This window comes from Mandrillus leucophaeus, unplaced genomic scaffold (assembly GCF_000951045.1).
Source record: "Mandrillus leucophaeus isolate KB7577 unplaced genomic scaffold, Mleu.le_1.0 Scaffold444, whole genome shotgun sequence".
In the NCBI taxonomy this organism is placed as follows: domain Eukaryota; kingdom Metazoa; phylum Chordata; class Mammalia; order Primates; family Cercopithecidae; genus Mandrillus; species Mandrillus leucophaeus.
The window spans coordinates 824,030-850,881 of NW_012104743.1; the positions used below are offsets into that span (position 1 = coordinate 824,030).

The following is a 26,852-nucleotide window of genomic DNA, read 5'->3' on the forward strand; positions in this document are numbered from 1 at the left end:
GTGATAGCTATTATCTTTATAATGGAGACATATCTATAATTTTTTAAGATGCATACACTTATGTATAACTTCAAATTCCTTGGAAAAGTGAGGAACATACTGTTAATGTTTTCCTACCTGAAATTTCTTCTGCTAAACACTGATCAAAGGTAAAGATCTAAAATCTTGGTTGTGTTAAAAACCTAAATCAATGTGATTGAAGGGGAAAAAAGGTTGGCTGCTCAATGGGAGACTGTTAGATCATGCAACTTACGACGGAATGTCCAAGGGTGGAACTAGCTAAAAATAAAGCTAGGTCCAGGTGCTCAAAAGGTATCACCTGACTCTGTGTCTATCTATGTATGCATCCAGGTATCTATGTATGTACATAGATCGATTGATCTGTCTATCTATCTATCTATCTATCTATCTATCTATCTATCTATCTATCTATCTATCTATCTCCCTATCTAACATCTGTCTTTCTGAGTCAGCTTCATTCTTGGGTGACTCTGGTTTTGTGGTGGCAAAATCGGGCATCAACTGTATTGGGCATATGTCACCAGCTTATTAACCACAGAGGAAAACAAAGTTATTTTGTAAACGAGTTTGATAAAATTTCAGAACTGAGGCTAATGGCCTTTCTTGTGATGTCTTCCCATTCTTGAGCAATTCACACTTATGAAGTAAGAGCAGAACATTCTGACTTGCCAGGTTAGAACCTGTACTCATTCGTGATGCTGGGGTGGGACAACTCTACCAGAAGCATTTGTTCTGAAGGGCAAAAAGATAACTTCCCAAAAGAAAGTTAAGGAATGCTATTAGGAAAAAGGGAACATAGGATGTGGAATCCTAAATGACAGATTTTTATTATGCTGTCATACCCTCTTTTTCTCTACTTGCCTCTTGTTGTTTAAATATGTTGGTTCAATTGGAGTAAAGTCAAGATTTGGCCTATAGGCCTCACATTTTGATAATTTTCAGAGATTTATTCTAATATATTTTATATTTGTTTTATAATAAACTTTTATAGGTTGGATTTTTTTTCCTCCTATGTCTAATTTGGGGGAAAAAGAATGCACGGGAATTATGTTATATTGACCAAGAATGAATTTAGGATGTATTAATAATAATATGAGTTTGATTGAAAACTCATTTTCGTTAGCATGGGACAGATTCGTGTTTGATAAATAGAAATAAGCAAGGGATGATGTTAGCAAGTGAGCTGCCAAAGCTTTACAAAGGGGAATTTACATTTAGACTATATTTATTACATGATAATAATTTTACAATGGATTATGAAATAGTGGATGTATTATGGTTCACTAAATCAGTAAAAATCACGTAGCTGTTAATGATTTGGAACCCGGCTTGTGAAGCACGACTTGGCAGAGCTATCAAGTGGTTGAAAGTGTTGGTATGAGAGTTAAGGACTTCAGTGCTCAAGTCCAAGTCTGACTGTTTTTGTGGTGTGTGGCCTTGGACCTGACTTCTCTAGGATGCAATTTCCCTATATGTGTAATTGAGTAATAAAATGTAGTGATCACACAGTGGTGGAGGAATTAAGTGCACTGACAGGGAGGTACAGGTTTCTTTTGTATTTTTCAAATAATGGATATGTTCAGCTTTATTCTCCCAGGTACCTCATAGCCTCCCTTACAGTAAGTCACCTCATAATTCTCCATGGTTCCTATGGCACCATTTATTTTAGCACTATACTGTTCTCTAAGATGGCACCATAAAGGACTAAATATTACCCAAAGCAAGAAGGGGAAATGCTGCTATATGGGTTGTACTTTCAGTCCTATTTTTGAGCTTGTGAAGGAGCACAGAGAATGATTATAGCCACCTCTCAGGCTTTGAAGCTCATTTCATACATCATTGCCTATATTTTAATATTCCTTTAAAGGTTTTTGTTTTGGACATCATCCTTCCTCCCTCTCCTCATCCCATTCCCCCAAAGCAGTGTGATCTTTCATTTATCATTACAAAAATGGAAGCAGGATGCTGAATTTTTCTGAGATAAGTGGTCAGTATGGTGTAATGGAAAAACTAGAGCACCAATAATTCGATTTAAATTAGTATGGGAATTTGGCTGCATTCTTGCTGAACAACCTTGGGTTTATCACTGGCCCTCTCTGATTCTATTTTTTCATCTATAAAAGAAACAGAACAATAAAGCTGACTGTGATGCATCTTTGCTATAAAGGCTAAATGGATAATGTCAACAATGAGAAAGTGTGATCCAAGTGCAAATTGTCATTATGATTGGGATTATTATAAATATATTATCAGTATATTAGGAATTTATTGACAACTGGATTCCTGTGTGCTCTGCTCCCATTTCTCCAACTCCCAGAGATGCAGAGGATCCCCGCCAGATGGCTGATTTGCCAGCTGTGTCTTGTTTTGTCATTGTAAATATTACAGGCCCCAACTGGGAGGCTTTGCTTATAATGTGATGTTTTGTCCTTTATCTCTTGCAGCTTGAGAATTACATTGTGGAAAATATGAAGTCGGAGATGGCCCAGATACAGCAGAATGCAGTTCAGAACCACACGGCTACCATGCTGGAGATAGGAACCAGTCTGCTGTCTCAGACTGCAGAGCAGACCAGAAAGCTGACAGATGTTGAGACCCAGGTACACCCCCAGGGCCAGAGTCCACAGACTCAACCAGGAAGATTTTTTTTCTTTAGCTTGCTCCATAAACACAGAGCACATTTCAGCACTGTGATTAGGGAAACATACATTTTTGTTTATTGGTAATAACAACAATGACTGCCTGACATGCTATGCGTGTTTCTTTTGATCTAATGAGGGTTGGTATATTTAGCTTTGCATATGTTTGCAAAAACAGGGCCAGCAAAGGACCTCATCAATGTTTAAATTCAAATAAGTACTGCAGCTACCAACTGTGATATGATATGTGTCAAACAAAGTAGCTATTTGGGTCAGATTGGTGTCTTTGTTTTGCATTTTTGACCTGTTTTGTTTTGTCTCTGGTAATGCTGTAGCCATAAGGGCACCTGCAGATGGTTTTTGCATTCAGCAGATAGAAAGGAAAATTCCAAATGAAGCTATCAGGAATATGTGTGTATATACATATATCTACCTATTAAGGCCAATGACGTACTTATTTGAGCACCGAGTAAAAACTAGGGATGCCCTTTCATCACCACTGTCACAAACACGCCATCATAGTTTACTGGTAAATAGCAAATATCATTTTTGATGACTATCATTTTGATGACTGTCATTTTTAATTGTCTCTTTGTTCCCTTTTAGCCATGAAAATCATTATTCCAGTTACCATTCTGAAACCCAAGGGATGATTCTATCCCAACGTAGTTGATTTCTGACATGAAAGCTGAAATATATACATTCAAAAATAAGGTGCAACATGATTTCTATTTTATTTCATTTGTGTTATTGGCATCACAGATAGGTTGGTATTTAAAGAAAAATAGCAATGGTAATTGATACAGATAAAACATTTTATATAACTTCCCCTGCAGAAATGGTTTTTATGAAAATCACTTAGAGCAGATAGATCTTTTAGCTAGAGTGATTTCTCATATTCATGCAGCTAGTGTATAAAATCTGGGATTCAAACTCCAGGATACTCATTTCTTTTCTATCCCCCTTGATAGTAACACTAATAATTAACTAATTGAATAAGAACTTAAGTATTGACTACATTGGAGCAATGATTCACATGAGCTTTGGAAAATACTTTTTGCTGCCCATCAGCATCAGATGAACATGGGAGATGGGTGGAACTACATATTGTCCCTGAAAATTACCAGACTTTGTCTAATCATTCATTGTCACAGTAAGTTTGATAATATATGCACCCTGGTTTCTTGTGGTATAAATAATGTGACTGTATTATTTATTTTATTTTATTAGAACAGAATGCTCCCCCTCTCCTACAAAATATTCTCATGTTCAAAAACAAATGCACAATATATCCTACTTAATTGCATATTTGAAATGTGTATAAGTTTCTATTACAATAACTTTTATAGAACACATGGAAGGGTCTTGTTTAATTTTTTTATCCCCTAAAACATTGTGCCTTGGGTTGTTTTTTGATCTCTTTCTACCTAGGAGTTGGAGTTGTGGGGAAAAAAATGTCCCATTGTCAGTATGTTAATCTCCAAACTGTTAAGATGCATGCTGTGTAAAGTATTAAGAGATAAATTGTTCTGCATCCTTAAGGTCAGAAGACGTGTACTTTATTGAAAATGGTACAGAAAATTCAATGAAAAAGAATCACTACTCCCTATATGAAGCAGCTAAAACTTACTATTAAAGACCAACGAAAGTTTATTAGATACAGCGAGAACAATTTTAAGATAGCTGAAACCCAGAAAACATTTCCAAAATCACAAATCCATCACGAGTAGCAATAAGAGGAAAGTAGAAAAGGACAACAATGGCTCAAATTATCCCCTGCCTTAAGAAGGGAAGCCTATATGTTTTTTCCCTTTCATTTTCATGTCTTCCAATTGCCTATGCTATTTGTAGTTGTGATGCTTCAAACTTGTTATATGTAAATGTATACCCTCGTGCTACTTATTTGAACTATTGCAACAGGACATGTTCTGCTTAGACATAACCACTCAAGTGAACTCAAATCCTGATTCAGAGCCAAGTTTACAAAAGTAATCTGAATTATTTCTTAACCTCCATACACTCTATTCATTTATAATAAGCATTTATAAACCAGTAGATCCTTCTGTGCTATCCAGGTATGCTCTCATGGTTTTCTTCCTATATTCATCTAACATGGCTTCACACTGGTAAGGGTTGCTTTTCCTAAAACTGACTTCAGGTCCTCAGTTTATTTCAGGAACTCATGACAATGTCTTTCCAATACATTTTAGTGCCCTAGCTTTCACAGGATTATGTTATAAAATAATTAACTTATTGCTTTCTAGTCTTCTGCTGACCTTTTAGATTTACAACTTAACAAAACATGGAAAGCCACAGGTTCACTCCATAACATTTTAAGATCCTCCTGTGCTCAAAAAAGTGTCATGATCAGGAAAGATACCAGTAATGACCACACCTGAGTAACACTGCTGGCCATTGTGGCAATGATTAGAAACCACTACCATGCCTTTTCCTTCCCCCTTAGTCTGGCTTGCAGTGTTTTTCTCACTCTGTTATCAGTTTGTACCAATATCTCTCTGCTTTCAAGTTCCTCTTTCCAAGAGTACAATATGAAGGGGTTTGTTTGAGGAATTATTCATGTCACTTCCTATAGTGTCATTCTATGTCTCACTTCTTTCTCAGGCAAATTTGGTTTTGGGGGAAATTAACAGACAAACAAATCACCTTAAATTTTACCTCTAATAATCCATGCTTGGCTCAGTTCTAAATAATTTTACATATATTAGCTATTTAATAATAATAATTAATTCTATAAGGTAGATGATGTACCATCCTATGTTTATTTCCTTATTATTATTTATTATTATTTTTTGAGATAGGGTCTCACTCTGTCACCCATGCTGGAGTGCAGTGACTGATCAGGGCTCACTGCAGCCTCAACCTTCGAGTATCAGGTGATCCTCCCACTCCAGCCTCACGAGCAGCTGGGACTACAGGTGTGTGCCACCATGCTCAGCTAACTTCTTTATTTTTTGTAGAGACCAGGTCTTGCTATGTTGCCCAGGCCTGTCTCGATCTCATAGGTTCAAGCAATTCACCTGCCTTGGCCTCCCAAAGTGCTTGGATTACAGACATGAACAATCACTCCTGCCTTTGGGTGCTTCCTTATGTAAGATGTTTTAATGGGTCCTATTAGAATGCAACAAGCAGTCTTTACCTTCATGAGTTTGAGTTAATGTGGCAAAACACTTCTAAGTCATTTCTTTCTTAACTTTCAGTCAAATTAATGATCTGTGGAGCCCTTCCTCACAGCCTTAAAGATGTACCTTTCCAGTCTCCTACTGTGGGAAGTATAACTGACCACTGCTCGCCAATGGCTGTGCTCTGAAATCCACTGCTGTGTTGGTGCAGAGACCACAATTTCCAGCAGTCACTTCCACTCATTGTGGCAGGGATATGTAGGCCTGCTCCTGGGAGCTGTACAAGTCCACTGACACATGACTTTGGCTAGGGGCTCTCCATCAGCCTTGCTAGAACTGTTGCATGGCTGCCTTGAGGGATAAGACTTCCACCCAACTCTTCTTCCTTCCCTCTCCTCTTTCCTGCAATTAGACCAGCATCCCAGTCTGAAGCCTCTCCAAACCTCCTCTGTCTTCCTCCCAATTTTTCCTCATGGGCAGTTCCCCTAATATATTTCCTGCATGTTTAATCCCATTTAATCATCCTTTCAGACATCACAAATAATCACATGTGCTGTTTGTACCTCAATAGCACTCATTAGAAATATAAGGCAAGCTAGGTATGGAGGCCCACACCTAAAATCCCAGCACTGTAGGGGACAGCCAGATGGAAAAATGATTTGAGCCCAGGAGTTTGACAGCAGCCTGGGCAACATAGCAAGATCCTATCTCTTAAAAAAAAAAAAAAAAAAGCCAGGCGTAGTAATGCGTGCCTGTAGCCTAGTTACTCAGGGGGCTAAGGCTGGAGGATCCCTTGAGCCTAGGAAGTTCAAAGTTACAGTGAGCTATGATCACGCCACTACACTCCAGCATGGTGACAGAGAAAGCCTATCTTTAAATATATATATACTTCTGTGTGTGTGTGTGTGTGTGTGTGTGTATTAGGCAGTTCAGAAACAGTTTGTTCAATGAGCATGAATCTTTAGGCATAAACAGATTTCTTCTTATATCTACTCTCAAAGGGCAGCTCTCAAAGTTGAGTTGCTGTATCTCTTTGTCTTGATGAGAAACAGTTGAATACACTTTTAATTTTGGTTTAATGGAAATGATGAAACAAACTTTTTAGTGGGTCATTTAAGCAAAATATCTTGTAATTAATTTTCTTACAAGGTTTAGGAAAAGTGTTTGATAAGCCACTAGGAGGGGACTCAGCAGCCTATGGCCCACAGGTCAAATTTGACCAGCCATCTTATTTTGTAGATAAAGTTTTATTGGACACAGCTGCACTCATGTATTTATATGTTGTCTGTGGCTGCTATTTCACTAAAATGGCACAGCTAAATTGTTATACCAGAGACTATTTGGCCCACCAAGCCTAAGATGTTTACTATCTGGGCCTTTACAGAAAAATCTGACCAACTCCTGCACTAGGATGTAAATTCCTAAGAAGCGGGTTATTTTTTTTGTTTTGTTCTTGTTCACTGCTCTATCGACAGGATTTAGAACAGGACTGGTGCATAGGCTCTCAATAAATACTTGTGAATAAAACTAAGTTTTAGTCCCTTAATCTCTGCAGGTTTCAGCCCAATGTCGCCAAGCCTGAGGACAATATGCTGAGGCTTGTGTGTTGATGGTAATAGGCACCCACAAATAGCTGATGGATCAGAAGAGGACTTTGAACAGAAGCAGTCTACTGCAAAGATGTCTGACCCAACTAAGAACATTGAGTGAATGGTTTTTTGTTTTTTGGGGTTTTTTGTTTATTTTTCTTTTCCGTACTCTGGGAAGCATAAGAAATTTGGACGCCTTCCTTACTCGTGGTGCTAATTTGGGGGCAGGGGCAGGGAGAGAGAGTTGGATGCCATCAGCCGCAACAAGCAGAGGACCTCATGGTTACTTGAAAGAAAGCATTTTGGTAGCAGTTGTTAGGGACTAGAGGGTGTCACTAACCAGAGGGAAGCTGCTTATTTACGGCTGCATGATAAGCCTGTGGGTAACAACCCAGACTCTGGAGATAGACTATCCGGTTGCATTCTGACTTTACTGAGCGTTAGCTGTATTGGGAGATTTATTTCTACCCACAATTCTGTGTCTGTAATGTAAGTACTATCTCTATCAAACTCTGTAACCAAATGAGGTGGTTATTATATTATAAAGATAATGTAGGGTTATATTATTATATTATAAATATATACATATATAATGAGGGTATTACTATTATAAATAAAATATATTTATATATAATATAAATAGAGAATATTATGTAATAGCTATATAATATTAATTATATATTACATCACAACTAAGATGAACAGTAATTCCCTAAGATTATCTAATTTCTACATTCATATTTTCTCATCTTTCCACTAAAACTTTTATAGCAGTTTTGTTTTTCAAGATTTGAGAGTCCATTTAAATTTGAAGCAGTCTTCCCCCTTTTTTTTTGCCTGATATTGACATTCTTAAGAAACTGGGTTGTTTTGTAAATCATCTCATGTTCTGCATTTGTCTGAATATTTCTTTATTATGACCTTTAATTTACCCTTCCATCCCCTATGGTTCCTCTAAACTGGAAGTTGAGTCTAAAGACTTGTTCAGATTGAATGGAATATTGTGGCAGGGGTGTTCTGTGGAATTACTGGTCACTTCCTATTGCATCTCTTCAGGAGACACACACGCCAGATTGCTACTCCCTTAGTCATGCTGTTCTTTAACTTGGTTAGGGTCATAACCTCCATATCACCGCATCTCAATAGTTCACTTTTCCCTAGGACATTAACAGATAACCTGTAGGGTAATATTTTATCACATTGCCCATTATTAACCAAGTAAATTACTTCAATCATTTTGCAAAATGCTGATTTTCTAACTCTATCATTCCTTCTGCATGTATCAACCTTCATTCTTCTGTTAGAATTAATTGCCAAGGCATCATACTTTATGTTACGGATTTTTCTTTGGAAAAAATATAACTAAAGCAAAAGGAAACATAACTCCGAAAACAGGGCCTATTTCAAAGCTAATGAGTCATTGAAAGAGATTTTTGGCCAGGTACACTGGCTCATGCTTGTAATCCCAGCATGTTAGGAGGCTGAGGTGGGCAGATTGCTTGAACCCAGGAGTTCAAGACCAGCCTGGGCAACATGGCAGAGCCCTGTCTTTACAAAAAAACATATATGTAAAAAATTGCTGGGCACACCTCACCAGAACCCAAGAGGCTACAGTGAGTGTGGTCATGCCACTGCACTCCAGCCTGGGCAACAGAGTGAGACACTGTCTCTAAAAAAAAAGATTTTTCTTTCTACCTCAGTCTCTGACTTTTAGCATTAATATTAATTTAAAGTATCAGAAGCACTCTTGAAAGTATTAAAGAGAGCTGGGTGAAATTTTCCAGCTCACTTTCTCTGGGAAACTAATACTTTTTATTTTTAAATGTTTACTTTTTTTTTTTTAAAGAAAGAACTAAAATTCTGTGGCCCATAAATCCTCAATTTCAGGTTTTATGTCTCTCTTACTCTTAGGTATATTTTGGAAAATTTAATCTTTGAAATTGTTCCTTGAGGGGCATGTTTCACATATGCTTTACTCCTTTTCTTTCTTCTTCTTTATTTAAAAATTTTCCTTTTTTCCCCCAAAGATGTGCTTTTGGAATGTGTTTAGGCTAAGAAGGAAATGTCTTTTGTCATTTTAATGGAACACTTCGATTATTGCTAAGCAGCAAATTCCATAGACGCATGGCAAGAAAGTGGTCAATTTATCATAGTTTGCTATGCAATTCTCTTGGCTGCCCACTTCAGACCTAGTTTAATACGTCAGTGGAGAGAGTTGAAATAAAGCAGCAATAGGGTCAAGGTGATGGGGAAACAAGAGGAGGGATTGGTTTTGTACTCTAAACTGCCCTGATCTTTAGATTGGCATTTAGCCTGGACTTCTGATATTGTACCCCTTCCTTTTCCCATATTCAGATGCTGCTTTAGATTTAGACTGTCATCACTGAAGTCTAACTTGATATTCATGTAGGCCCTGTTACCCTTTCTGTGACCATGACCCAAGCCTGAAAGACAGCTCACTGTCCATTGCCCAGAATGTCATCTAACTCAGCTATGAGCACTGCAGTGTGCTGGACCCCAGAGGGGTCTGGAGGCTTAGGGGACTCCAGATGAGCCTTCCTGCCTCTGTGAAACTGACATCCTAGGAGGGGCAGAAAGACAGCAAATGAGTGAACAGATGTGATAGTTTTCAACAGTGATGATTCTGTAAAGAAAATTAAATAAGATGATGTGATGAAGGGTGAGGAAGGTATTACTATAAAGAAGGTGGCCAGAAAGAGACTAAGATGATGAGAAGAAATCAGCCATGCATCTGGGAAGCGGTGGGCATGCCAAGCAGAGGAAACTGCAAGTGCAAAGCTTCCAAGATTGGAATGAACTTGACCAAGGTGGCAGAAAGAAGACTATGTGGCTAGAACATGATAAACAAGAAGTGAACAGGGTTCTGATCACATGGGTCTTTTCAGGCCAGGCTGAGGACTTTGGAATTCATTCTAATTGCAAAAGGAAGCCATTAGCATGTTGCAAAGGAGATTGCATGATCTGTTGTATGTGTTCAAAAAGATCCCTCTGGTTGCTGTGTGAAAAATGGACTTGAGCTGGGGCAAGTAGGAGCAGGAAGACAAACTGGGAACTGTAGTGGTCTCCAGACTGAGATATGGGCAGCTTCATTTTCAATTATGAATGGTTCCATTTTGTTCTCAATGGACATGGAGGAGAATACTTACTGCCTTCTGGAAATTAAAAATTTTGGTGTCTGAGAATGTCAGGAAGTGTGATCAGAGAGTATGATGAATAAGAAAGAAAATCGATTTTATTTAACTACATATGATATACTTGATTTAGTGAGATAATGTACCTCATAAACAAATATTGAGTATCCATAAACAAATACTGAGTGTTGTCTCTGTGCCAAGCACTGTTCTAAATGTCACCAAAACATACAAGTGTTTCATTCCCTATTTCATTATTTTATAAATTGTCGTTCAATAAAAAATAAAATCATACTTGGACAATAATATGTTTAATAGTTGAAAGTTGTATCTTGTGTATCTCCAAAATTCATATTCTCTACCATGTATCCCCTCTGAGCTACTCTCAACTCTACCTTCAAATTCTGTTTTTTTGAAATGAAATAATACAGAATAGAAAAGAACGTTTTTTAAAACACTGAAACCCTTCACAAACATGATATAATTAGTAGCAATACATTTTAGACTGGCTTTCAGATCCTTACTAATGACTGTATACATGAGTCATAGCAGTTTAAACTTTTTTAGAGTATAAATGCTCCATCTCACCATTCTCTGCCCCATCCCCTCCTCGCCCTCCTGTTCCACCCCTTGCAGGACTAGAGACCACCTCAGACCAAATCAGACATGTGCAGAATCAGATGCTGTCTTTATTTTAAATTGATATTTTGTTAAATGTCAATTTCTTGCATTAATTTTAAAATTTTAAAAATGTTACATTAAAATATTACTTATCTTGACTACTGAGATTTCTGGCACCCCTTTAAGTTTTGCAACTGAGGCATTTGCCTCTCTCACCTCAGGCTAGTTCCTGCCTTGCTCCCTTCAGATATATCCCCTGCTCCTGCAAACTCCCATAGCCCAAGTCAAGCCCAGGGCCTATAGGTGTATTTTCCTTTTTATTTTATTTTATATTTTATTTTGAGATAGGGTTTCACTCTGTCACCCAGGCTATAGTAGAGTGGCATAATTATGGCTCACTGCAAACTCTGCCTGCCAGGTTCAAGTGATCCTCCTGCCTCAGTCTCCCAAGTAGCTGGGACTACAGGCACGCACCACCATGCCCAGTTAATTTTTGTATGTTTTTGTAGAGATGGGGTTTTGCCATGTTGCCCAGGCTGGTCTTGAATTCCTGAGCTCAAGCAAGCTACCTGCTACAGCCTCCCAAAGTGTTGGAAGTACAGGCATGAGCCACCACACCCGGCCCTGTTGGTATATGTTGAACAGACTTTCTGTGTGCATCTGATATAATCCTAGATTTAGAGATGCTACAGAGGAGGACGGCTGTAATGGCATCATTTGTAGAAGAAATTTACATTGATATTGACCTGGCAGAAGTATTTGAAGGTCCTTTTAAATAAGTAGTTTTAGGAAAGATGTGGTAGTTTAAAAATATTTCAAATAATGTGAGGAACTTTTTAAATTAATTTATCTTCTTTATTTCCTTTTATACCTCCTTTAAGGTGGAAAGAGAGAGAGGGACAAGACACAGTCAGGAACAGGGCATTGACACAGTTTGAAGGCATCTGCTAGGACTGGAGTGTGCATTCTTTGCTTGGAGAATGATAGGTTTGGGTGCACAGCTCACAGACTTATGTCATAAGAAGGCCCAGCTAGACACATGGGTCACTGTGATTCAAGATGAATTGAGCCTTCACAGTTTCTAGAGGACCACCAGAGTAGTAGTAGTGAAGTTGAAAGGATGAGAACAATCTGTCTCTCATACAATCTGGGTTCTGGGTCATTTCATTTCCTCAGAATGGTTTGACTCACCCTCTCCTTAATTTTCTTTGCAGAGCAGCAGAATCAGAATAAAACTACCTGGGTTTGAAACCCCACTCTTCCCTTGTCTCCTGTGTGAACTTGGGCTTCTCTCTGAAGCTCAGGTTTCTCATTTGTAAAGTGATGATAACAATTTCTCCTTCAACAGGTGGTCATGATATCCAGAAGGGCTAGCATGACTTAGTGTGATAGGCATTCTGTAAATGTGTGATAATGAGTTTTTCTAAACTATGTCAAGAGATTTTTGCACATTTCTAATTGTTTTTTGTCAGGTGATGCATCAAGACAGGTATCTTTTACATGCCTATTAGTTACTCTTAATTATCCACAACATCTAAGACCTTGTACTTAATACCAACCTTGCACTTACAGATATTGGAGATAAGCTATATGAAGCAACTAGCACAGGAGAATATCCTAGGGTTTTAGGACACAAATGTCCTAAATTGCAATTTCAATCTCAAACCAAAATAATATCTGAAAGGCATGTAAAACATTAGTTGATAGAATGTAAACCATTTGTTTAATTATTCTTGAAGAAATATTATTTAAAGACAAAATAAAACTTAAAAAAGTTCATTGATTTGTGATTGAAGTTTGAAATATTTTCATCTTTTATCTTAAGGTACTAAATCAAACTTCTCGACTTGAGATACAGCTGCTGGAGAATTCATTATCAACCTACAAGCTAGAGAAGCAACTTCTTCAACAGACAAATGAAATCTTGAAGATTCATGAAAAAAACAGGTGAGGATTGCTTTATTCCAAAAATGTTTCTGTGTGTACTTATTTATATCCTTCACCTCTCTGCCAACTCTTAAACAAATACGGTTGAGGTGGTTTAAAAAATGAAATACAGAGCCAAATTAATATTAATATAGAAAGAAAGGAGAGCTTAAGGTAAATACAGCTAGTATGTCAGTAATAACTTAATACTGTTGCTGATACTCCTGAAATATTTGCTTTTTATAACTTTTAACATTCTCTAATGGTTAGTAGTTCAAATCTCACCATATCTACAAAAATTTGATTCTATGACTAAATTCAGTGACAAAATATTGACATTTTTCAGCATAATCAAAACCTGTAACAACAGAGAATAGAGCCTCTTAAATTCCTGCTCAACCCCTCCCAATTCTTAGGCTTTTACAAAGCTACAGAGTTGCTGAATTCAGAAATATAGCACTAGAGAGAAGGAAAATGTATATATTTTTTCTAGAAAATAATTTACCTATAAAGCTGATCAAGGGTTTGGGTTTTTAGTTTTCATTTATAGCTATTTACTTTGGACATAGTAAATGTCTTTGTTTAGCTTTATAGATGTTATCACACCATCTTGTTTTATAAATTATGAATCATTTCAGTTGATTGAATTGGAACTTAGACATCTTGAGAGCTGGGACAGTGAAAGACTATTATTTTGAAGTCATTAACATTGATGATGAACAATTCAAAACATTGACTTCCTTAGGACAAGTTTCTTGCATTAAATTGAAATTTCTTCTGGGTATCTGGATAACTTGACGAAGGTTCAGTTCCTATGCATAATATTGAGGTAAAGGCCACTGTATTGATAGAAACTGGTTAAATGCCATTGAATTGGTGGCACTAGAGTTCCCTTTATATTCCACACCAGGAAGGCACCTAAGAGGACTGCTAGTTCTGTTCTTTACAAGTGAGGGAACAGAGACCCAGTGGAAGGGAGTGACTTGTCCAGGGTCATACAGCTTGCTAGTGGCAGAAATTGGAATGTAATTTAGGTGTCTTTGCTGCTAGTCCTCATATTTCCATTATAACACATGGCCTCTTCATACTATCTACAAACTAAAAGAATTTCCCAACTTCATGCTAAAAATAGAGCATAATGTCAACAATTACAATTAAACTTCTGCATGAAAAATATAAACCTGGCTGTTGGTTTAGAATCTGAAAGGGATCACTCATGCTGCATGACTTGTATTTCTAAGTGTTACATTTATTTATCCTTGCACTGTGACATGGGGTTAACTGTATAACTACAAAGAAACCTGACAGGACTTGGCCCTGATTGCATGATTAAATGTTCTAGAGTTAACAATCCTGTTGAAATATACCATTTATTACCCTGCAATTTCACAGTAACCAGACTTATACATGTATGTAACAAGTATACTTTACTTTAACCATCCCTTAATCTAGGATCACCCCTTTATGGTTTAATTTTGTCACCAAAAGTGAACCACATTTACAGTCATATTTCAAAATGCTATTTGTGAACACTTTGTCCAGGAATCATGGTTAAGTAAAACAATGACAATTTCCCCTTATTTTTCTGAGTTGTTGTTTGCTTTTATTTTATTTATTTATTTATTTATTTATTTATTTATTTTTATTTTTTTTTTTTTTGAGACGAAGTCTCGCTCTGGCACCCAGGCTGGAGTGCGGTTGGCCGGATCTCAGCTCACTGCAAGCCCCGCCTCCTGGGTTTACGCCATTCTCCTGCCTCAGCTTCCCGAGTAGCTGGGACTACAGGCGCCCGCCACCTCGCCCGGCTAGTTTTTTGTATTTTTTAGTAGAGACGGGGTTTCACTGTGTTAGCCAGGATGGTCTCGATCTCCTGACCTCGTGATCCGCCCGTCTCGGCCTCCCAAAGTGCTGGGATTACAGGCTTGAGCCACCGCGCCCGGCCTGCTTTTATAATTATACAAATAGCACATTTATTATAGGATAAGGACAAAGAAAACACACAGGAAAATTAAAAACCACAGCTTTATCATACAGAAAGAGCTGGCTATTTTGCTTCATGTTATATATAAATATTATTTTCACAAAAAGTTCTGTCATGCCTTACACACAGTCTGGAAGTCCGACTTCTTTGGAGATAGATACTATTTTACATTAATAAAATATTCTCTAATATTCTTAGTAACTGTGTATTTTATTTTACTAGTATAACCTAAGGTCATTTGAATCTATCTCTCAGTAGTTATGTTACCGCCTGATTTATTTCTGAAAGAGTTGCCCGCATGAATTTACGTTCTTTAGTTCTTCCCTACTGATTTGCATATTATGTCTTTGTCTGTATCTGACCCTTGAGTTGTCGTGATACCGTAATATAAACTGGGAGGCCTGAGATACTGTAATATAAACTGGGAGGCCTGAAAAGTCTCCTCCCTGACTGCAAAAACAAATGCCATCTTTATGCACCACTTGTACTCAGGTACTCTGTCTCTTTCTCTTTCCTTCCCTCCTTCTCACATTTTTCCTTCCTTCCTTCCTTCCTTCCTTCCTTCCTTCCTTCCTTCCTTCCTTCCTTCCTTCCTTCCTTCCTTCCTTCCTTCTTTCGTTTCCCTTCTCTTTCTCTCTTTCTTAAAAATGTATCCTTTCTACCTTAATTCTGGACCATTTCAGATTTTCTTGTCTTCCCATCATGGTTTTTATGCAGCATCTGGTATCATTTCCTACTATAGAATTTTCACTATGAAATATTATATTTTAAAGGCAAACTGCTTTAAAGTTGCTCTCTCTGCTCTATCATTAAAAGTGAGTTAGGGTGCAAGGTCTCAAAAGAGCTCCACTCTGGGTCAGATAGAAGGGGCTTCTCCATGCACTTCAGAATCTCAAAGGAATCTGACTTCTGATCCCAAACATATTTGTGCCTTCTGCTGATGAACTGTTCCCCCCTCATTAAATTCTAATTTCAACAGAAAACTCAGGTTTTCTTACATCTGTAAATCACATCATTTATTGCTGATGTTAACTTTTTCAGGATTATAGCTATTTCTTTCTCTAGTAATACAGGTTTTTTACTACAAATTCAGAGATGTAGGTTTTAATTGGAAATTCAGTTCTGTGCTCATACAGACAAAAACTTGCATGCATCTTTTACTTGCATTCCACATCTCTTTCTTTTTTGACAGTGGAACCCTCAAGTATGGCATCATCTTACATGTGGTTCTGGGGTATTTTTCTATCAATTGCTATACCTCCTGGTATTGCTGTATCTCTATAGTTATCTGTCTATCTTCTTGTCTAAGGGCCTAATGTGTGTGATGGAGTGTTGGCAGAACATTTATTCTTAAATTAGACATAGTCTTCCACAAACAACTTAAAAAAAAAGATAAGTGTTTTTCTTTATACAAATAAAAAATACCCATTTGTGATACATAGCATACTTTCCCTATTCTGTTTATTGTTATTGTGTATTTTCATATGTGCAATGGAATTAGAGGAGCTCTGCCAGGCAATTTCTGTTGCAACAAAGAAATGTGCTCCTCCTATTTAAGTGGAGAGAGTTTCAAAGTCAAGCATGAAGCTGTTTATGTTTAAAAAAAAATAGTTTATCGATCATCACTAGTTATTCCTTATATGAATCTTAATCCTCCAAATGCATCAAGAAGCTATTTCTACATTAAGGCATCTCTGAAATGCAGCAACAGCATGCCTTTAGTTGGTCAGGTCTGGTTTGGATCAGCTAATACACTTTGCAGGGGGGATTATCTAAATTAAGCTTTGCTTCCTCCCCAAGGAATGTCACGGGTTGTGTCTGGGTGTGGGACTTACCAGCTTTGAGTAAGATGGGGCTTCAGCCGCCAAGTCAGTGAGCTGGCCCTTAGGAAGGTCCACCACCACTTTGGCAAAATGAGGAGGAATATTTTATGGTTAGGATTATACTACACAAACATGCTGAGAGGTCCTGCTGATTTACATCCTGACAAATTAAATGCATCACTTGTAGGATTGGAAACGGATTTTTGGCCTCATTAGATTGACTTCTCTATCCCCTACATGGCCAGAAGCACAAAGCAGAAACAGGATTAGCAACATTTGCTCTGCTGTTTGTTTTCCTAACAGTCCAGAGGGAGTCATTCTAAAAAGCTTCCAGTTTGTTCTCTTTAGGCAATATGTTTTTCTTTTGTTGGATGCTACCCGAATCTTAAAACCTGGTTTTGTTTCTTACCTCAAAGAAATAATTCTTGGGAGTAAGGAATCTGTAACTCACCCATATAATTGGAATTACATAACCAAGAACCTAAGTAAATGCAAAACATTAATATTTTACCTTCCCCACAAAGGGAGTGATATGAGCACAAAGTAGGACACAAAATGTAAACTTTCACTAGTTTCCTCCAGTATGTTTCCTACTGCTTTCTAAAACAGTGGAAAAGAGGTGTACAGGTTATGATGACCTAATGCAGTTTCTTTCAGTGGAACCAAGTATGAGACTGGGACTGTTAGTCAAAAGGTTTGGTCAATGGCCAGTTTTCCCAGCACCTGCCCATCTCTGACTTAACCCCAACATTTTGCAAGGTGGAAACACAGTCAGGCAAAAGAATATTACAGAAGGAGCCCTTCTGCCTCACCAGGGTATACAGGAAGGGAAATCAACACTCCATGTATACAAAGACGGAGTACATGGGCTTTCTTGATTGTGCTGAATATGCAGAGGGAAGATTAAGGAAGTCTTCAGTAAGACTATTCAGAGTGAACTGAAACGAGACATACAATGGCCATTCCTACATAGTTTGAGCAATACTAGCTGCCACCTAGCTACTACTACAAGCAAACCTCTGTGCCAGGTGCTTTAACTTACTATTTCCAATCCTCCAACCAATCTTGCAAAGTATGTATTATTATTTCTATTTTACACTTAAAAAAAGCCCTGAGGCTCACAGAAATCAAGTAAGTTGCTTATGACCAAACAGCTAAGGATGTGGCAAAATTAGGGTTCAAGTTCATGATGATTCTCTGCCTTAATTATTATAAAAATATTTTTGCAACATGATGAGGACTCAAGTATGATTGATGTAGTTGTCAAGTTATTCTCTTAAAGCAAACAAATATTCATTTGAAGAAAGGGGTAGACCAGTTGTTTTTGGCCTGTCACTGTATAGGTCATTATTTAGTCCTTCTAATATTAGAGCAGAAGATATAAACTATTTATTTTACCTTGGGAATTCACTGAACTTATTTGACATGCTCATCTATCTTCTAGCTGGAGTTATGGGAAGTTATTAAGTTAATTAATTTTAAGTGATTGAAGCATGTGCAACTTCAAGATACCAAATTATGCCTTACTAATTATTGTAATAAAATACAGTATTGATGTTTGATATTTAATAAGCCTAAAGAAATGAAAAGTGAAATCATAGTCTTTTAAATTAAAGCTATCTTTCATTTGATAAGTTATTTACAAAATGCTAAAGTAACTTGCTAACTTCTAACATTAAGCTAGGCTGAATTATGTTAGTTGTTTATAACAAGGATAAAAAAAGGTGACTTTTTGAATTTATATTATTCTAGTCTTTTTCTTGTAAATAGAACACCTACAGACTAGAATGTTACCTTTTTTCCCCTGTTAATTTTTAAAATAATATTTAATAGCATATAACATTTTCCTTTTTTTAAATTACAATAACCATAGTATCTTGGCATGAAATACAATTCTGATCAAATTGGAAATCTAAGGATCGTCTTAATTCTTCTCTTTCCCTAATCCCCCACAACTCACCACTCACTGTTGATGCTATCAATTGCATCTTCTAAATATTTTTCTGATCCATCCCATCCTTTCCATTCCCACTGACTATGTCATAGGTTAAGCTGCCATGAATTCTTGTCTAGGCCATTGCAATGACCTCTGTGTTTTAAGCTATGTGCCACTCTAGTCCTTATCCAGAAGCTGTGCCAAAGTCTTCTTTCTAAAATGCAAGTCAGACTATTTTTCTCTCTCAACAACATGACGATTCTCTATAACTGATAGAAGAAAGTTCAAGTTCTTTAGCACAGGATACAGTCCATGATCATTACAATCTTACCTTTGCAACTTACTTCCAATAATCTTATTTTTTAGAGGATACATCCTAATAGTTAAGAGCTTGAGCTCTGAGGCCAGACTGCCTGGTTTCACTTTTCCTTGATTCCTGGGATAATCGACTCAGTCACATATTATTTGTGTGACTTTGTGCAGCTTACATAGATTCTGTGTGTTTTGGTTTCCTGATTTGTAACATAACAATGACAATAATTGTACTGTATGAAGTTAATGTGAAGGTTGAGTTAATGTGTATAAATCTATGAGAACAGTGCCTGACATGAGCAGCAGTGTTTAATCATGTTAGTTGTTTGTATGGCACTGAACACATGATGTTATTTCAGACATATCTGATGTTTGCCTGACATTCCTTATTCAACTCACAAATTTCTCTTTATCCTTGGAAACTCATTGCATGTGTCAGCTTCTCTAACAATCCATCTCTGGCTCTACCAGATAGATTTGCTCATTACAACCTATGTGATAGCACTGTACCTGTTTTCTCCCCATAATTTCACTTAGCTGATCACATTATAATATATGTATGTTTGTTGTGTGTGCATGTTTATTTATCTATATCCATATTATTAGGCTGTGACCTTCTAGGACACAGAGAATGTGTTTTATTTTCATTGTCTTCCTGCTCCTGGGCACAATTTTCTACACATAAGCCTATTTAGTATTAAATGCATTTTGAATGTTAAATGAATAAGGAACTGGGAAATGTCCCAATAGCTCTAACCCAACAAATGCCATTTATCCATACGCACACAGAAACTCACACACACAAAGACTCACACACACACACAACTAATAAAAATACTTTTAGTGGAAAAGACAAATCATATTGTTCACATTAAGTATTGTTATTCCATTTATTGTTTTTAACATGAATAAAATAGAGATTGTGTTTACACCACTATTCTGCATTGCCACAAGCCCATTGCATGGCACTCAATGTTACTATTGTATACTCTGAGGTTCACTAATTCAGTCCACCTTTAAAATTTCTAGATAGCATTTGCACAGGCCATTCTAGACTTATGACTGTTTCCTCCATTGCTGTGATAAATAAAAACAAGTAAGACAAACATGATGTATATACATGTATGTTAAATTATATACATGCATATACAGTTGTAAGTCAAATTTCCCCTAATTCCACACCCCTACACCATACCACCTGCTAGCAGAGAATCATCATTAAGAGATTAAGTTTAGTGCTTACTCTTCCAGATGTTTTCTATAAACATACTAACATATGTGTGTATATAGAGTGTGCCTATTTATGTGTGTGTTTACACAGACATACACTTATACGTAATTGCACACATACACACGTACTTGTTTATATGACATGTGCGTATATGTATAGATTATTTTAGCGTTGGGTTTTTTCTACTGTTTATTTTATAATAATTTGTTGTATATATATTATGCATATAACCATATACAGATATACCTCATTTATTTTCAAGAATGAGTAGCAATCTATTTTTATAGATCCACTATAATTTATAACCTATAATAAGTATTATGTTAATAAATATATAATTTATCGAGACTATAGTTGTTGAGGTGATGATTTAAATTTTATATAGATATTCACAAGTTATCTTCAAATTTTACCTTCTCCCTAAGAGTGCTGGGCCTTTCTAATTTCCCAAAACTTTGCTAGCCATCTAATTAATCTAGGCTCCTTGAGAAGTTAAGTTGTGCATGTTTTTATGTGTATTAACTATTTGCATTTATTCTGTGACTAGATTTCTTTTTCTATGACTACATACTTGCCTATTTATGTATGTTTAACATTTTTTCTATTATATTGTTTATCCTTTTTTAAGTTAACTCATATGAGCTCTTTAATGGATAGTAAAACTTTGTAATATATGTTACAAAAGTTTCTCTAGTTTATTGTTTATTGTTCAACTTATTTTTTAATGGAAGCATTACATCTCTGTGTTATGAAATGTATCAATCTTTTTTCTTCTTAGATGCTGGTTTCTATAACACATTTAGCTTATTCTTCTTCACCCCAAACTTTACATTGATTTGTTAATATTTACTTATAGTATATGCTTCTGCTCCAAATTTGAATTTCCAAACAAATATGATTTCAAACATTGAGAGAAAACGTATTGTGTTCCAATTAGACATGTAAAGTATAAATTTAACCTGAATTAAATCTGTGTGTATTTAAATGGGGAGAAAAATCACTCTTTACAAACCCGTATTTGCAACACATGTTGACACTGTACATATTGAAAATAGTGGAAAATATTGAAACATCTGTAAGTAGGTTCAGACAGATAAAAATGAGGTTTCTATATTTTCAACATCTTCCTCCTTGTTTGAAGAGCTATATTTACACTCATAGAGCTTAGGCAACTGTCACCACTGTGAATTCATTGGCTGCTATGTTAAGAACTCTATTGTGGGAAACAATTTGAAAGGGATATCCTTTTCTGTGAAAGTTTCAAGATATGTTCAATGATTTGAAATATTTCCAATAAGATGTTGGAGAAGGCAGTGTAAAATAGGGGTATGGGGCAGTCTACCAAAAACTTCAAATAGGACTTGGTGTACACTCATTTAGAACCTTTTACTAAAGTTCAGGGCACAGATTATTTTGTTTATTTTATTCATTAAAGTGCACCTCTGCCTCAAATAGAAGCTAAGTGCTAGAATTCTATGCATGTCTCTTCTCAAAGTGTCTCCAGAAAGATGGGAAACAGGAAGTCCTGAGACCTCTGTGAGAAACTCTCTCCTTCGATTTCTAGCTCAATTTGCATAGATTTAGGTGCATGGTTTCATAAAGCGTTGTTCCATGGAACCCTAATCCTAAAAGATGCATCCTAATAAAAACTGTTTGTTTAATATAGGCTTCCCTAAATCTTAATAATGAAATTCTTATTTTGCTTGAAAAAATATACTGAATATGCTCTAGGCAACAGTGCACTGGTGTTCAGTTACCATCCAGGTTTTGTGTTTAAAATGCAAACCTAAGCTAAACGTGCAGCTGAGACTGTCATTAGGGAAAATCTGACTACTTTGACTACCTAACTTTAGGACACTGGGGCTGCAATGTTGTCCTTCAGATCAACCTCTCTATATAAAGATCTCCATGCTGGCTGAAGTAGTCCCTCCCAACGGACCTGGATAAGGAAAATAATGAAGAATCAATGATAGGCTTCAGGGTACAAAATGAAATACGAGTAGCATATTAAAAATAAAATTAAAATTAACAAATAACTGTAATGGAAGAGGTGTTAAGACAGGGTAGTATTTAAGAAAATTCTAGTCCAGATGTTAAAAATTGGCTTGACAAAGTAATTCTATTTTTATATGTGGGAAAGGTAAACAGGTTCAAATATTGTGAAAGATAAGCTCCCAGAATAACTAAATAGAAAGCAGCAAATACCAAAGAGATGTGAGGGTAGTGCCTTGGTTCCTGGTATAACATGATGAATAAAAGAAATAGGAAGAGATTACAGTGTATTAAGTTAAAGAGATGAGACTATAGGATGTTCATTGAGACAGCAGTGGGATGTCTTGAGTAGATTTCCAGTCTAACAACTTAGAAGACATGGATTTTTATCCTGATTCTGGCACTTAATATCTGCATGATTTTGAAGAAAACATTTGATTCATACCTATTCATGAGGGTGTGTAACATCTGCTCAGTCTATGTTACTATATTGCTTTAAGAATCAAAGGAGGTAAAGGTTTTAAAATGTAACATAACTACAATGGTGTGTTACAAGAATAAGATAATAAGTAGAGATGGTATATAGAGTTTTCTGGCAAGTGAGGTTTGCATTGAAACCATTTTGGAAGTAATGGCAAGGAAGGGCTGACTTCCAAAGTAGATACTAGCCAATAGATGGGAGGAATCAAAGAGAAGAGAGCAGTCTTTTGGAAGCCAAATATGAAGAGAAGATGAAAAAAGGGATGAATGTAGTCAAAAGAAATGGAAGGGTCAAGAAGAGATCACTCTTGCCTGAAGAAGTCTAAAAAGTTGTCGTTAATATGAAAAATGTCCCTAATAAATAAAGTTAGTAGATAATTACTGAAGTACAAATGTTATTAAGGGCACTCCGAGTGAAGAAATGTGATGAGAAAATGAGGAGAAGAGATAATTAACTGGTAAGACCAGCCATTAGAGAAACAAAGTAATATGTTTCCAATTTGCTTGTAGTTGTCATGCATATTACTTGGGTTTCCAAATCCTTTGGAATGTCTGTGATGTAGATTAGGCTTCTTAGTTTCATGGACAGTCTCTTTTTCACGTTGCATGTACTGTCTATTCTAAGATGCCAAACTAAATTGGTATCTTCTGATACCTTCTAGTAAGGGAGCATTAAAGTTTGTTTGATGAATTATGAAAATTAATGTTCTAACATGCTAATGTACATTATATTATATATTATACATATTATCTATTCCTTTTACTCAGAAAAGCAGATCTTTTCCATAAGCCAGGGTTCAGAATTGTTTCCTTTGGTACCAGGATTTCTCTGATCAACTTTCCATCCTCAGCTCTTTCCAAATGATCCTGAAAAACAAAACAAATGAAACAAGCCCACCTCCCTTACTGGCATCTCAGATAGTAGCCATCTCTGCGCATATGTCCTCTTGAACAAGGAATACATCAAAAATAAACAGTAGAAAAACACCGATGCAAAAATTTTTTTAAAAAGTATTATGTTTGAAACAGAAGTTTCTTATAGCTTCTGCATTTTCATTTGTGGTTTTTATTCTCTAAAAATAAACCTTACAGTAGGAATAGTGTCATTTTATATTTTACAGAATTATTGGCACTTAGCAACTAGTAAATACAAACTATAACTATAACATGATATTTTCCAAACAAAAATGTTACCTACTGATTAGGAAAACTGAAAGGCCAGTGCTCATATCTTATTTCAAGGACAAAATGGCAATTCAGAAATTTTATCCAGTATTATATGACTATAACTTTCAAATTTTGATATATACATGCTTGTCAGTTTAATAGGTAATGCTAAGTTTTCTCACTAGTAGACTATAATGCCTATGAATTTAAAAGACAATTTTCTTATAAGTTAGCAACTCTAAATTATGGGCATCTTGCCTCTGATCATTACCCCAGGAGTAGCAAGAAAAGCAAATAAAAAGTAAACAGAGAATGAGCTAAGACACTGGTTGTGGTTAATTCTCAGTTCTGAAGGCCAAAAATTAATTGGGCACAGAGAAGATCTCCTTTGACGCCTACAGCAAGTACACTAATCACTTAACCAGTAGGTGGGATGAAACTTTTAACCAATAAAGACGATGGAGAAGTTTTTTGTTGTTTGTGTTTTACCACGAACTTCTCCAACAAAAAGTTAGTAGCAAAGAAAAAATATATGGTAAAAGAAGATGATTCATACCTACCCCTTACAGATGTTGTTTTTCATCTTCAGCTGCTTTCCTTGCCTAAGTTTTTCATTTCCAAAAGAATTAAAAAAAAAATAAGTGATCATCACAGTTTCCCTATATTACTGTACTCAAACTCTATCTAAATTGGGTTTACTTTATGATCAGTACAAGGCAGGGCCCCTTTCTTGGTGTCGGTAGAATGAAAGCAATTCAAAAAAGAAATGGGACTTTTCTTCTGCTGCAGAAGTCACACAGTTTCTGCTAATGGGTCTCAATGAGAAACTTTCCTGTGTGAATCTGTGCACACTACTAAAGGTATTATAAATTAGTACAGTCTTAGAAGCCTCCAGGTATTTTTTTTGGTCTTGACTTCACAGGCAGCTTTCCTGCCATATTCTTGGAGTACAAGTTTGTTGGCAAAGATTTGGAATGCCCAGGAGTAGTTCTGGCCACACTTCTTTTTCTTCTTCCTCTTCTTTTAAACAATGGAAATATATTCTCTGAATATTCTGAAGACTGAAAGTCCCAGATCAAGGATCAAGGTGCCTGCAGAGCTAGGCTCCCTCTGAAGGCGCTAGGGAAGGCTCCCGTTCCAGGCCTCTCTCCCACCTGCCGGTAGTTCCTTGGCTTGAGGCAGCATTACTCCAATCTTTACACAACCTTTCCCCTGTGCGCACATCTGATCTGTCTCTCAACATTTTCCCTTTTTATAAGGATACCAACCATAGTGGATTAGAAGCTCATCCTCCTCCAGGATGACCTCATCTTAGCTAATTACATTTGCAACGACTCTGTTTCTAAATAAGTCCACATTCTTTAGTTCCTGGAGGTCCGGACTTCAACACAATTTTGTTGTTGTTGTTGTTTGGGGGCAAACATGGGCAGGCCATAATTGAACTCATAACAACTACTTAAAACAGTACCTGACATCGGCCGGGTGCGGTGGCTCACGCCTGTAATCCCAGCACTTTGGGAGGCAGAGGCGGGCGGATCACGAGGTCAGGAGATCCAGACTATACTGGCTAACGCAGCGAAATCCTGTCGCTACTAAAAATACAAAGAATCAGCCGGGCGTGGTGGTGGGTGCCTGTAGTCCCAGCTACTCTGGAGGCTGAGGCAGGAGAATGGCGTGAACTCGGGAGGCAGAATTTGCAGTGAGTGGAGATTACGCCACTGCACTCCAGCCTGGACGACAGAGCAAGACTCCATCTCAAAAACAAAAAACAAAAAACAGTATCTGACACACAGCAACCGTGTCATAAATGAGAGGTATCATGACTAGTATGATTGACATCATCATCACCATCTAACATGCTCTGCCATATTCACCCCATCCACAAGGTTTCTGACATCTGCCAGGATGGCACAGCTTCTGCCACATGGACTTCTCTCCATTCCCTCACAGTCTTTTATGCCATTTAACCCTTGGGCCCACACTTCTTAATCTGTGTAAAGGACAATCAGATGTTACAATTTGTCCCCCAGTACCTGGTGTTGGAAGATTTGGCTCTTCGAACATGCTCCATTTTATAATTTAGCTATTGAATCTAAAACACTCCCTAGTGTCCCCTTTTTGAAAGGAATGATTCAGTGCTGTATTTCTCCAAGGTAAATTAAGTGCCCATTCTGGTATGTGGCATTTTAATAACACCTTGTAAACTAAGGACGGGTTGAACTTTCTGAAAACAGAGCTGAGAAAACTGAGTAAGCCTTTTCCCTGAGGAATACTAGTATATTAGACACTCCATAAAATGTTAATGCTTTTTATTCCAGTCAGTTGCTAGGCTCCAAGAATGCTTCTGCTTTCTCTATCATCTTTAATGTGCAGTATACCAGGGGAATATCCTGTAAAGAGCTCAGGGAGAAGGAAGGGCCTCAGTTAAAGCTTGCAACACACTGAGCAAAACATTCCAACTCCTTTCTGAAGACCGTACCATCAGCCCAATGGAGTCTTCCTTTTGTTACCATTTATACAGTAACTTGGGGACCTGTAGTATCCTTAAGCCTCATCCTGAAGCTTGAGCTGAGAAATAAAGGAAGCTAGTGGTTATGATACAGGACCAATTATCAAAAATCACAAGAATTCATTGTGACTTTAGATGGATTACTTTTGGCTCCTGTGGTTTCTGTGTCAATATAGTTTTCTTTTTGTATGTGTGTGTGGTTGAGAATGTATATTGCTGTTTTTTCTTTTTTCACCTAACATTATATTTTGAGCATTTTCTAATATCCTGAAAATGATTAAAAATATTATTTTCAACAGTTTCAAAATAAGAGTTTTTTTCTTTCTTAATGTC

General features: G+C 36.8%; 1 protein-coding gene across 3 annotated transcripts in view; it reads left to right on the plus strand.

Moving 5' to 3' along the window:
• The window catches only part of ANGPT1 (angiopoietin 1), a 262,653-nt gene that overhangs the window by 161,294 nt on the left and 74,507 nt on the right, over positions 1-26,852 (plus strand). For all 3 annotated transcript variants that reach the window (XM_011994170.1, XM_011994173.1, XM_011994172.1), the window contains 2 exons: positions 2,466-2,621; positions 12,988-13,109. In XM_011994170.1, coding sequence (XP_011849560.1) covers positions 2,466-2,621; positions 12,988-13,109 — 278 coding nt within the window. The remainder of the gene's footprint in view (positions 1-2,465; positions 2,622-12,987; positions 13,110-26,852) is intronic.